Source organism: Meriones unguiculatus, chromosome 5 (assembly GCF_030254825.1).
Source record: "Meriones unguiculatus strain TT.TT164.6M chromosome 5, Bangor_MerUng_6.1, whole genome shotgun sequence".
In the NCBI taxonomy this organism is placed as follows: domain Eukaryota; kingdom Metazoa; phylum Chordata; class Mammalia; order Rodentia; family Muridae; genus Meriones; species Meriones unguiculatus.
Window position 1 is genome coordinate 43,088,634 of NC_083353.1, and position 12,221 is coordinate 43,100,854.

General features: G+C 47.4%; 1 protein-coding gene and 1 long non-coding RNA gene across 6 annotated transcripts in view; one reads left to right on the forward strand and one right to left on the reverse strand.

Annotated features, from left to right (window-relative positions):
• LOC132654223 (uncharacterized) overlaps positions 1-12,221 on the reverse strand; it is a 38,894-nt gene that overhangs the window by 25,972 nt on the left and 701 nt on the right. The window lies entirely within an intron of this gene.
• Positions 10,600-12,221, forward strand: part of Mgll (monoglyceride lipase) — a 100,142-nt gene continuing 98,520 nt past the window's right edge. For 2 of the 5 annotated variants that reach the window (XM_021646880.2, XM_021646882.2), the window contains exons 1-2: positions 10,600-10,754; positions 11,856-12,000. In XM_021646880.2, coding sequence (XP_021502555.1) covers positions 11,876-12,000 — 125 coding nt within the window. In that variant the 5' untranslated portion in view covers positions 10,600-10,754; positions 11,856-11,875. Of the gene's footprint in view, positions 10,755-10,784; positions 11,357-11,855; positions 12,001-12,221 lie in introns of those variants that run through there. The other 3 variants (XM_060383723.1, XM_021646879.1, XM_021646881.2) reach the window with 3 other exon arrangements.

Below are 12,221 nucleotides of genomic sequence, written 5' to 3' on the forward strand. Positions count from 1 at the left end.
AGGAGTGGGAGTGTGGGCAGACTACAGTACTTGCTTCATGCTCCAAGCCCTAGGTTCCATTCCCGTCACAGAAAGAAATAAAAAACAGACAGAGAGAGAGAGGAAGGAAGGAAGGAGGGAGGGAAACAAGGGAGGACGGAAGGAAGGAAGGAAAAGAAAGATAAGTTACCATATCAGATAAAACAAAATGCTGTTGTTTAAAAATGCCGTCTGGTTTGCCCTCCCTGCTTAACTGTGCCTCAGCCCTTTCCAGAGTTACCAGCCCTTCAGGGGACTTTCCCTGTCTAAACATAATCACACTCATTTGCCTTCAAAGGCTACACTTTAGTGTTAAGTCAGAGGCTTTTTTAAAAAGATAAAGTAGAACAATGCAGCGTGCACCCCACCACTTTTAGTTGCTAGCACTCTATTTCTGAAGTATTTTTTCAGTGTGTACAACTTCTCTTCGCTTCACTAACCCAATTAGTCAGTGGAAGAATTTCTTCTTTGACGCTCAGTCTGAATCTCATTAGGGTGCCTGGGCCCAGTTACTAATTGCTGACATTCCGGACTTGCCAAATGCATTTATGGACAGCAGCATGTGGGTAGGAACCTTCATTTCCCTCTCAGTAGATTCCATTGTACTCAATGACCTTTCCCAAAAGACCTAGCCCTTGGCCTTAAATATATAGCAAAAATAGAATTTCTGAGTCCAGAAGGATGGCTGGAAACCAATGATCTTTACATTTTATTTGTTTGTTTGTTTGTTTGTTTTTGTGTGTGTGCATGATGCATTGGGCAGGGGGACACATACCATGGCACACAGGCAGAAGTCAGAGAATACCGTTGTGGTTGTGGAGTTGGTTCCTCCTTTCTTTTTTATTTTCATTCAGGTTCTGGGGCTGGAACTCAAGTTGTCAGGCTTGTTCTGAGCCACGTTGATGGCCCCAAGCCTTGATCCTGACTGATAGTCAACTGGAGCCTGAAAGTGAAGGATCACGCTGGTGTGGGACGGTCTTGTTCCCAGCGTGTGGCCTGTGTGTCAGATACCAAAACACCTACTTGGGCCCCACCCTAGGTGGCCCCAACCTGAGCCACGGCCATAATGCTGTCATGACGCCTCTGCTACTTGTCAGCCCAACAGGCTTACTCAATCTCCCTTAATTCAGCCCATACTTTAAATTCATTATATTTGTCTTAAGAGCAAACACTTGCCATAAAATAAAGATAATGCTGCAAATAAAATCACCGAACGCAAAGCCGCATTGGACCTCCAGTAGCATGAGCTGCCCTTGTAGAAAGGAAGATGAGCCAGCAAAGGCTCATGCCAAGGAAGACTTTGTCTTTGACTAATCAGGATGAATGGTGGAGGTGGCCTGCATGGGGACGTTCTCAGATGGAAGCTTTGTTCCTCAGTTACCTGGGTGCTACAGCCAACACCCTCTTCCCCAGCAGCCTCATGTCTGTGTACAGGAAGAGGGTCTCTGGGAAAGAGGTGAACGGAGGACTGGCCCTGCTACTACTCCTTATGTGGCCTTGGGCAAGCTGTCAGGTTTCCTGGTGGCATCTGCTCAAAAGCTGCTGTGAGCTGGGCACTCCTGGACAACCCTGCTAATTTACCTGTTTCAACTGCAATTGATGTTATTTTTGTAGGAACCACACTAAAGGGATTTAAAATATTATGCCTGTTTTTCTCCATGTGGCCTTTTAAGGACGATTAAGTACCTTTGACCTCCATACTATAATGAGGGCTCCATGTCTACAGCTTCCTGTAATGAGAGATCCACTCTCCTCAGGAAGAAACTCGACTGGGCTGCTGTCCAGGAACGCTCAACAGAAGAGCACAAGTTTCTGAGGAGCTCACATCCGAATCCAGATCCTTCTTAATGATGGGCGGTAGTGGCCTGCGGCCCCACAGGCTAAAAGAGAGCCTTAAGACAATGTAGAGAAGCTGAGCAACGGGCTAAGACAAAATGGTTTCAGGAAAAAAAGTATAAATACTCCAATAACACACATGATCACTCTGTTCCGCTAACAGGAAGGGCATTTGTAAGCTCAGCAGTTGTAGTCTTGTAGCCATTAACGAGACTGCTGAGCCACTTTGAAAATCTATTTTGCTTCTGTAGATATTATCTGTATGATATATAGTTGTGCATATTGTGTTTTTAATATATAATGTACACAATTTTTTCCATGTATCTTCCTCTGTCCAAATTTTCAATGGCCTGAATTTTTTTAACTTTGACTGTTGGATCCTGTCCACATACCTCACAGTCTCACAGTGGTTATGAGGATGGGGTAACTCAAATGTGTTGTTGGCACATGGAATATATTATCTGCTGCATGTACGCTTCTGTTGCACAAGGCAGCCCCAAACGTACTGGCTTATCATACTGTAGTTTATTTAGCTGTGGCCCTGTGGGGCAGCAGCTTGGACAGGGCTCAGCTGGGGAGTTACTGAGTCCTAGGTGGGCTCTCCCCTACTGACGACAGGACAGAGCTGCCTCTGGGGATGGAGTATTGTCTTGTTTGCTGGAGAGCCATGGCTTCCTCCATATGTTGAGGTCATTGCTCCATCCAGTGAGTCTTGTGAGTCCAGGCTGGTTCATGGCAGGAGGAGGAGTAAGAGTGTTGGTGTCAAGGGTAATGTGGTAACAGCTAAGTCCTCTGGACACCAGGACCAGGTCTGGAACGGTGTCATTTGCACTACATTCCATTGCCAAAAGCAAGTCAGAGGTCAGTGCAGAATCAAGGTGTGACAGCTGGATCCATGTTGGATGAGCAGAGCCTTCAAGCCAGCACTCGGGGCCTAGAGACAGTGCTCTTAGCTGCTGAGGAGTCATGTCCCAGCCTGAGCTCAGAGCACCTCCACTGTATCCCGTCTCAGACCCTCTAGGAAGCCCGCTCCTCTTGCTTCTCACCAACCACACTCAGTCCTCTTACTGGCCTCTACCTTGCTTTTTCTCCACTCCTCCAAGGGTGTCCTAGGGCAGGAGCCAAGCCCAGGATGGAGTGGAGACTCACGGGTTGCCACTGACCTTTGGTTCTCATTTGTGTGTTTAACGTGTAAACCTCTAACCTTTTTGTTTCTTGCTTCTGTTTTGTGTGTACATGTGTGGGTGTGCTCGTGAGTGTGAGTGGGTGTGGGGGATCATCTTAGATGGTGTACATACAGGTGTGTATGTGAACGTGGAGGCCAGAGGTCAATTTCAGATGTTTCCTCAGGGGGTGTCCACCTTGGCCGTTTCTTTTTAGTGTCAGGAGTGGGATGGGAAGCCCTGGGGCTCACGGATTGCTGTTAGACTGACTAGCTAGTAAGCTCCAGCTGTCCCCCCTTTCCCAGTCAGTCTCCAGCATGCACTGTCATGCCTAACTCTTTAGGTAGGTGATAGGAATCAAACTCAGGTCCTTGTACTTCACAGCAAAGATTTTAGCAACTAAGTCATCTCCTCAGCCACAGCTTTTTTTTTTTTTTAATTTTTTTTTTCTCCTGTGTATGTGTAATGCTGGGTATGGAACCAAGGCTTGGTTCATGCTAAGTAAATACTTAGCCACTGAGTTCATCTCCAGCCAACAATTTAACTGGTACATAAAGATGTAAAAGTTGTACATATTGCTAAGTGTGATGACACGTGCTTACAAGCAGGAGGCTGAAGCAGGATGTTTAAGGCCAGCCTGGGCTACAGACCATCTCAAAAAGCAAAACAAAAGAAATAACCAAATTTCCCTGTAAAGGTAGGGTAGAATGTGATGTCTCAATCCATGTATGCGTTGTGTAACGTTTAAATCATGTTAAACATACCTACGGCTGCAACCTGTGTCAGTTCTTTATTATGAGACTTTCGCAGACTATTCCAGTCAGCCTTTCTCTGCCTCTCCACTGTACCTGCGAGTCTAACAAAGTTCTCTCTCATCCTACCTACAATGCACACGGCACTGTGCTTGGTGCTCAGCCCAAGTGTTCCATTTTGTCCCATGAAATAGACAAAAGTCATCATTACTGTATAGGGACAGGAAGTGGGCCATTCACCTAATTGTGGTAATGGAGTTCCTGGCCAGCGGAACTAGGATACTAACTCTAGGGTCAAGTGGCTTCACGATGCCCTGTGCTGCCTCTTCTTCACAGAATACTGGGAAGGACTGTCTCCACTGACTTCCCAAGCACTACGTAAATCAGTGCAAATTGATGTCTCTCCTCACTAATCTGTGAACTGTTCTTTGCAGTGTTATTTGCCCCACTTTATATCTCTGTTCTTTTTTGCTTGGCTTCTGGGGAGTGCCAGGCTCTTTCTGGGAGCGTGCAGTGACTTTGGGATGTGAATCATGCTCCTGTGGCTTCCCTATCCATCACTTTTATAAACTTTCCCTTTGTCCTTCGAGATCCGTTCCCTGTGTAAGGCATGCTCACAAATGGCAACTCCTGAACCTTCACCTCCTCTCTGACCTCCCACCTACTGTACCATCATTAGCCCTTCTGGGTTGACTTCCCCCAGAGAAACCAACACTGGTTTTTCATTTCGTTTTGTTTTGTTTTCCAAAAGTCCACACTGAACTTGACCCCTGCTTCCCAAGCCTCCTCCCTTCCTCCATGTAAGCAACTCAGGAAAGCACCACCCAGTCAAACAAGCTGGACATCTGAATTGGTTATTTTGGAGGTGGCCTGGATAAGGAGTGGGAAGTAGGGAGAGGTGCCTATTGCTTGAAATGAGCGGTCTCTCAGAAGCAATGGATGGGCAAGATGTACCCAGTCCTGAGGCCTTTGTCTTTTAGAGGAAACCCAGCCCAGCATTATTGGGTGAGATCTCATGATTGTTAGATGTTGGATAGCAATGCTGTAAAACTGCTCACAGGCCAAGTCTCCCTCAGACAGCGGCAGTGTATACGAAGCCAGGCCACACCTCTGCTGCTATCTTTAAGTCAAGCATGATGTCTGCCAGCCTCGGGGACCAACCGCTTCTGGGCTGACTTTAGTCTCAGTCCCCAACCTGAGCTCACTCTCATTCCAGACCTAAAAGCCTGCTGCCACTTTAGCACCTCCTGCCACACCAGAGAAAGCCAAATCCCCCCACTATTCCAGAGCAGAAAGCCCCCTGCCCTCCCAACGTCTTATATTCTATATGTCCAGCACAGAAAAATCAGTTTGCAATGTGTAATCAGCAATTTCTAAAATCCAGATTAAAAACTTCATATGCAAAAGCTCTTTTTCTTGTTTGACACCTCCAGATTAGTAGAGCTAACCCAACAGTGCCACAGTCATAGTCTTGGCTAAGGCATTCCCCTGCTTCAGGTGAGAAGGCGGAGGTGAAGAAACTTACCAGGAAGTGACCCAGCTGGCCAGCACTGCTGGCTTCTGGGGAATAAATTACGCAGCTTTATTCCCCCTGACTTTCACATGCAAAGTCTTAATCCTCTCTGCTGTTTTCTTGAAGCAGAATTACTATTCCTGATCTCCACTTTTCTTCTACAAGAGACTTAAAATGGAGGTTTACACCAACCAAAATCCTGAAGACTGTGAGAAGTGTAATCACATTCACTAAAGTTTCTATGGTAGAAGCACTCAGTGCTCTTGCTTCGTTCTAGTGTGTTCTTTTCCCCCTTCACTGGGATTTCCAGCTGGACTGCTCCCTTCAGGCCTCAGTGCATCAAAGGTCACAGAAGAGCTCTTGAGCGGGTAGAAGATGCCACGTCTTGAGCTGTCACCTAGCCTGATCATGACAGTTGCAGAAAAGCCTGCCACTAGCAGTTTCCTTTTGGAGCTGGTTGTGTCTAAACCTGTCCTGCTCTAGAGGTTTCTGTGGGCACAAGAGAGCAAGGCCCTGGTAGTGATTTCTCTGCTGAACTCAGCAAAAGTGGAGGGGATGTGCTTATCGCACACTTCCTGTTAAATACGAATGCTCTGGACCATGACTGCAAAGGGAACATAAAAGAATTTAAGATGGCGGAGTGAAAAGGCTGAGGAGCACCTGGAAGTCTAGGTCAGGTGCTAAGGTTATTCAGTTTTCTAAATCCCTTGGTGTTGAGAAATCTAGTAACCCAGAAATGCCAAAACCACAGATGAGAACACAAAGGCTGGCCAACAAGAAAGGGAAAGCCAAGAAATCTGGAGAAGTGAAAAGAGGGTGGAGTTTAAAGTGTATTTAAGAAAAAATGCCGGCGATGTGAAAATGTTCCAATTGTCAAGAGACAAAAACTTCGACTTCTTCAGATTAAAGAAGCTGAATACCACATAAAATAAACCTAAAGAATCCACACGACATTAAAGACCTAGAAAAACATCTTGAAAGATCTTTAATAGGCATAGAAACAGTGATCAAAAAAATTTATATCAATAGGTAAAGGAACTAGAATAGCTGAAGCAATCTTATGAAATAAGAATGAAATGAGTGTCAGTATATAGCATTTATAGATTTACTAGATAACTTCAACAGTCAGACCATAGTATCGCCAGGGAGGCCGGCACAAACCAATGGGATGGCAGGGAGAGCCACAAACAGACTCACAGAGAAAGACCAACAGAACTTTGAAAAAAGTGGAAGCAATTCACGGGAAGAAAAACTATCGCCCAGCCAAGGAAGCAGGAGCGACTGATATATGTGGTTTCCCCACACACCCAAAAGAACTCTGAACTAAACCTCATACCTTAATCAAAATTAACTGTAAATGAGTTAACGTAAAATATAAAACAAGATAACTTTCAGCTGTCAGCATAAAAGAACACTCTCAAATGCAGGACTAAGCAAAGGCTTCTCTAACTTTACACCAAATCCCTGACCCATTAAAGCAAGCACTAAACATTTGTTTGTGACCCAAATTAAAGCTTTTGCTTTGCGAATGACTCTATGAAGAGACTAAAGATACAGACTATAAACCAGGAAGAAATATTTGCCAGTCACATGTCTGACACATGACTAGTATTTATAATACACCCAGAACTCTCAGAACTCAACAGTTTAAGAGCACACACTAAGAAAATGGTCAAAAGGCACAATGGGACATTTCACTAGGATACTGAGAAGACCAGCACATGGAAAGGCATTCAACAACATAAGCTTTCAGGTAATGCAGACAAACCCACAAGATGCACAATAGAAGGGCTTGAAAAATTGGGGAGGGGAGGATGGAGATGGCTCGGTGGTTATAAGCACTGGGTACCTTTGCAGAGGATCAGGGTTTGGTTCCTAGTACCCACATAGCAGTTCCTAATCATCTATATGTAACTCCAGCTCCAGGAGGTCTGTAGGTGCTAGTTTGTGAAACCATTTTATTTCGGGGTTCCTTAAAGCCTCTCCCTCTCTTCCAACCCCTCAACCCTAAGTAGGAGAGAAAGAAGGTTAGAAAGGAAAGGGGACATCGACCTCTTCATTTCTTCCAGCTGGGTAGGTTCGTCGGGTTCTCTTCGGGGTATTACCAAGCTCAGTCATCAGGACATCCAGCAGTCCTGGTGACCCACAAACGCAGCAAACAGTCCCGTGTCGTCTCCTCCAAGTCTCCATGCCTTTGCTCACTGAGCTCCTGTATTTATACCCCCAGAGTCCTCAGACTTCAACTGACTTCAGCTGGCAAAGACCATGCCCCTACACAAGGCAGTTAGCAGCTGTGGACAACCTAAATTGCACACTTGGGATTGAAACCAAAACATGTTTACATAACATAAATGAGTTTTTAAGGAAACCAAAACTTCAATTGCAGAGGTCTAGTGCTCTTTTCAGAACTACTTGGGCTCCGAATGATACATATATGTGGTACACATTACTACACCCAGGCAGATTTTAAAAATATTTTAAACATTATTTTTAAGGCAACAAGAGTGGGGATGTAAATAGACACAGCCACTTTGGAGAACATTTTGACAGTTGTTTAGAAAACTAAGCAAGCAATTTCCTTTTCCTTTTGAACTGAAGGTGATCCTGTTTTAACAATCCTGGAATCACTGTGCTTTACAGTGTTTACAGTGGCCTCATTCAAAATTAGCTGCAAACTGGAAACCACACACATGAACTGTCCTTCACAGCATGAACCGTTTACAACTGTGGTCCATCTAAGCACAGAACATGAAGCCGGATAATCCAGACTGTGATACATGACAAAAGTACTAAAGGTTACATATCTACCTCATGATTCTGTTTACAAAACAACCCGAGATGACAAAATTTGAGAGAGAGAGAGACCACTTAGAAGCAGTGCAGAGAGAGAGAGAGACAGTACAGTACAGAAGAGAGTACAGTACAGGAGTAAAAGAAAGCCCGTGGACACAGTACAGTAGAGTTCGGGAGTACAATGCAGTTCAGTTGAGTGCAGTTCAGCTTGTACAGTCCGTGCATAGAGTTCAGGGACAGTTTTTCCAAGCAGAGCAATTCAGTGAGGAGGGGAGAGAAGCCAGTTTGAATCAGTCAGCTTGGATATGAGTTTTGAGTCAGAACAGCTGAGTTGAAACAGCCAGCAAGAGTTCAGAAAGAGACAGAAAGGGGGAGCCTATTCAGCAATATATCTGGGCAGATGCTGAAAATATTCTAGGCCTCGGTTAGCAGATGGAGGTTGGAAGCTGAAGCCTTCAAGGTCCAGTCTTCAAGAAGATTAGATTGTTCAAAGGCTAGAAGCTTCCAGGCCTAGGTCTAGGGCTAGTTAGTTATAAACGCTCTGGGCTCAGCCCAAGCCATGTATTCATAAAGCTTGGCTCTCATCTCATCCCTCTTCTGGTGAAATAAAACAACATTTAGAGGCCTGCTAACAATAATTGATAAATTCATTCAATTATAATTTGGTTCAAAGCTATCATTCTTCCTAGTGGATTCAAACCCCACTGTTGCTCAGGATGGCACAGAACTCATGGCCTGCAGGGATGGCCTATCTTCTTCCCTGAATAGCTGGACTACAGGAGCACTGCAACACGCCAGGCCTTAATCTCTTAACTCTCCATCTGTAATCAAGTGGGAGCAACTCCAGATTCAGGAGAGACACTGCTGACAGTCCTCAAAACCTTCAAACCACTGAAAGTCACTAAACACTGGGAAAAGTCAGAACAATAGCTGCAGGACCCAGCCACCCTTGCTTTCAGTAAACCACAGTCGAAGGGAACAATAGTGAGCCCAGCTTTGAGACCAGGCCCCTAGCCCCTTCACTAAGCCTGCTGCCCCTAACCTGCCAGAAAATACAAAAACAGCCTCAAGAAGTCATCTAGTCACTCCTTCTGTGTCCAAGCCCTGGAGATCAGCCTAAGGCAGAGAATGAGCCAGCTGCTTCAGCATGGCCTGCAACCAGACCGTCTCTCAGAGGGCCTCCTTTTATTTTCAAGTTAAGTTAGATTATGGCCTCATTTCTGTGGACACCACCACAGGGCTACCACGAAGGTGGTTCTATTTAACACTGCTGTTTTGCAAAGTGGCTGGCCAAGAAGACAGCCCTGGAAGGAGCTATGGAGGTGGGTGTGGGTCAGGGTCATCCCAGCTGTGACTCACAGGGGGCAGGCATAGGACGGTGGACAGGCTGTATATTTAGTGCTAGACTCCAGACTCCACACCTAGGGGAAGGGTTTCATACCGTATTTGTGTATGTCTGCTTCCTCCTCTGGGGTTCTAAGTACTTGTATGTGAATATCGTGAGTCTTTAGCTGTCTGGGTGTGTATATTGTGTTGTTCATCTCTGTTGGGAATGAAAAAGAAAAGAAGCTGCTTCTGGTTGTGGAGAAAAACTAAAAGGAAGCTGTGTCTGCATAGACTGACTGATTAAAATGTCAGAACTGTTGTAACGTTGCAGGTCCAGAAGTGAATTACCTTATTTTGGGCTAAAGTTCTAGCATTCTGGAATAGCCATTCTATGCTTGTTCCTTTTTGTTGGAACTAACATCTTTGACAATAGATAAAAAGCTTTTGGAATTATTGACTTCCCAGGACAGCTAACCTCTACCAATCCAAATGCTAAGAACGCTACCAATGAGCACCTTGAGCCTGTAAGAAAGCCGTCCCCATCTGTACGCCTCTCTGGTGTATCCACCAATGTTTTTAAAACTTGCCTGGATATATGACTTCTCTGTTCCGTAAAACTGTAAAAACTTCCTGAAACTGCTTTCACATTGGAGCATGGAATTTGGGGCAACTTAAATCACTCAAAATGGCTCCAGCATAATCTCTTATTCCCCTTAAGACGAGAGCTGTGAGTTTTTCGTGTCGACACGGTGTGTGTGGTGTGTTGTTTTTATCTGAGTGCATGGTGTCTAGGGAGAGTGCGTCCATGCTGTGTGTCTATGTTCGTGTGGTGACTGTGATGTTTACATGTGCCCGGCAGCTAGCATCTGGGCAAGAGTCCTGCGAATGTGTCCTTGTGTCGGTGTGGGTGTGCCCACACCTGTGCTCTCTGAATGTGGATCTCGCACGTGTGCAGTTGTAAACGTGTGCACGCAGGACTTGTGAGCATGTTTCCGCTCCTGGCACCTGTGTGGTGGGTCTGTGCTCTCGCCTGTGCACGTGGGCTGGAAGAACCCCTTAGCTGGGTTCAGTGCCCCGTGACGGGCCCCACGCGGCCGAGGAGGGCGCGTGGCAGGTCGGCGGGCGGCGCCCCGCTCCTCCCCGGGAGCCGGCACACGTGGGCCCCCGGCGCCGCCTCCCGCGCGTCCCCACCCAGCGGGCCGCCCCCGCCGCCGAGCGGCTGGGGATAAAGTGGCGGCGCAGACGCCGCGCCCTATCGCCGCGCAGCCGGCCGCGCGCAGTAGTCTGGCAGCCCGCCGCAGACCGGGACCCGCGTGGTGCTCGGGGGACGTGACAGCGGCGCTCGTGGCCCGGGTAACTGCCTCCCGCCCCTACCTCAGGATAGGAGCCGCCGCCAGGGGTCCCCTGCGCGCGTGTGCGTGCGCACGAGTGTGCGCGCGTGTCAGCGTGTGCGCGTGAGCGCGCCCCTCGCGCCCTCGCACCAACCCCCAAACCGACTTGTGCCCGTCAACTGCATCTTCCCAGGCCGGTGCAGGGACACCGGCCAAGTCCCCGTCGTGTGTGGTGTGCCGATGACAGCCGCGGGGCTTCCTTCCCCAAGCGGTCGCGGGCGGGCAGGAGGCAAAGTTTGTCGGAGAATCGGGGTGACTTTGCTCGGGGACCCGCATCTGCGCGAATGCGCGGTGCCGCGGAGCGCGTCTCGTAGCAGCTCCCGGCTGGGGACCTGCCGTGTCCCTCGCTCCCGGAACCCCTTCAGGGGTGTGTTCTGGAAAAGTGGTGACTTGAGCTAGCGCTGGAGCGGCAGGAGGGAGCAGCTCGCACCCCTGCAGCCCGGGCGGGGAGGGCGCGGACCCCGAGGTTCTACCCTGCGGCCGCGATGAGGGAACAGCCCTCGTTTGCCTGGCGCTGATCTGTGGCGGTAGTGGAATGCGAAAGCCAAGACGGAATGGAAACAGGTTTGTCATGACATCTTTTGGCGTTCAGAGGGGAGAAATCGCTCGGGCACGTCACCTACTCGTTATGCCCCCTGGAACCCGCTCAGTGGAGATTTTGGGAGAGATGGGTCCTTGCAGCTGGGGCTTTGTACCCACGGAACTGACTGTAATTTCCGCTTGATTACAGCTAAAACAGTCTTTAAGATGAAGTTTCCTGAGATGATTTAAAATAAACACAGATGGGAGGGGGCTGTAATGAGGCGGTTAAAAAAATAAAGTGAGCATTTTCTTAAGGACAAATAGGATTTTTCAGTCTTGGAGAGGTTTGCAAGAGATGTATGTAATTTTAAAAATATATATCAAATTGATGTGGGTTTTCTTTCTTTTTTTCTTTTTTTTTTTAACTGCTTAGGAAAAAAAAAAAAAAAGCCACAGTCCTGACTCTGGACGAGGCTTTCTTCCCTCTGCTCTGGACAGGAATGTGTTTCTGACTTTAGACTATGTCCACCTTTCTCCCAAGGGCCTGAAGACCTCGGCAGGATGCCTGAGGCAAGTTCTCCCAGGCGAACTCCACAGAATGTTCCCTACCGGGACCTTCCTCACCTGGTCAATGCAGATGGACAGTACCTCTTTTGTAGGTACTGGAAGCCCAGTGGTACACCCAAGTAAGTCCTCTTCCTCTGCTTCCTTCTTCATGGCATCTGCTCCTCCTTCTTGGTCATCATGGGGTGCGCCCTTTCTGTGACCTGTCTTCCATGCTATTGATACCCCGGGCACAGTGGTGTCAGCAAAGCTGAGAACTGTACTTTTATGATATTCTTAAAATATGAGAAAGAGAACCAAGAGTTCTCTTTTTACTACAACTAGGGTAAGGATTCCACTGTCT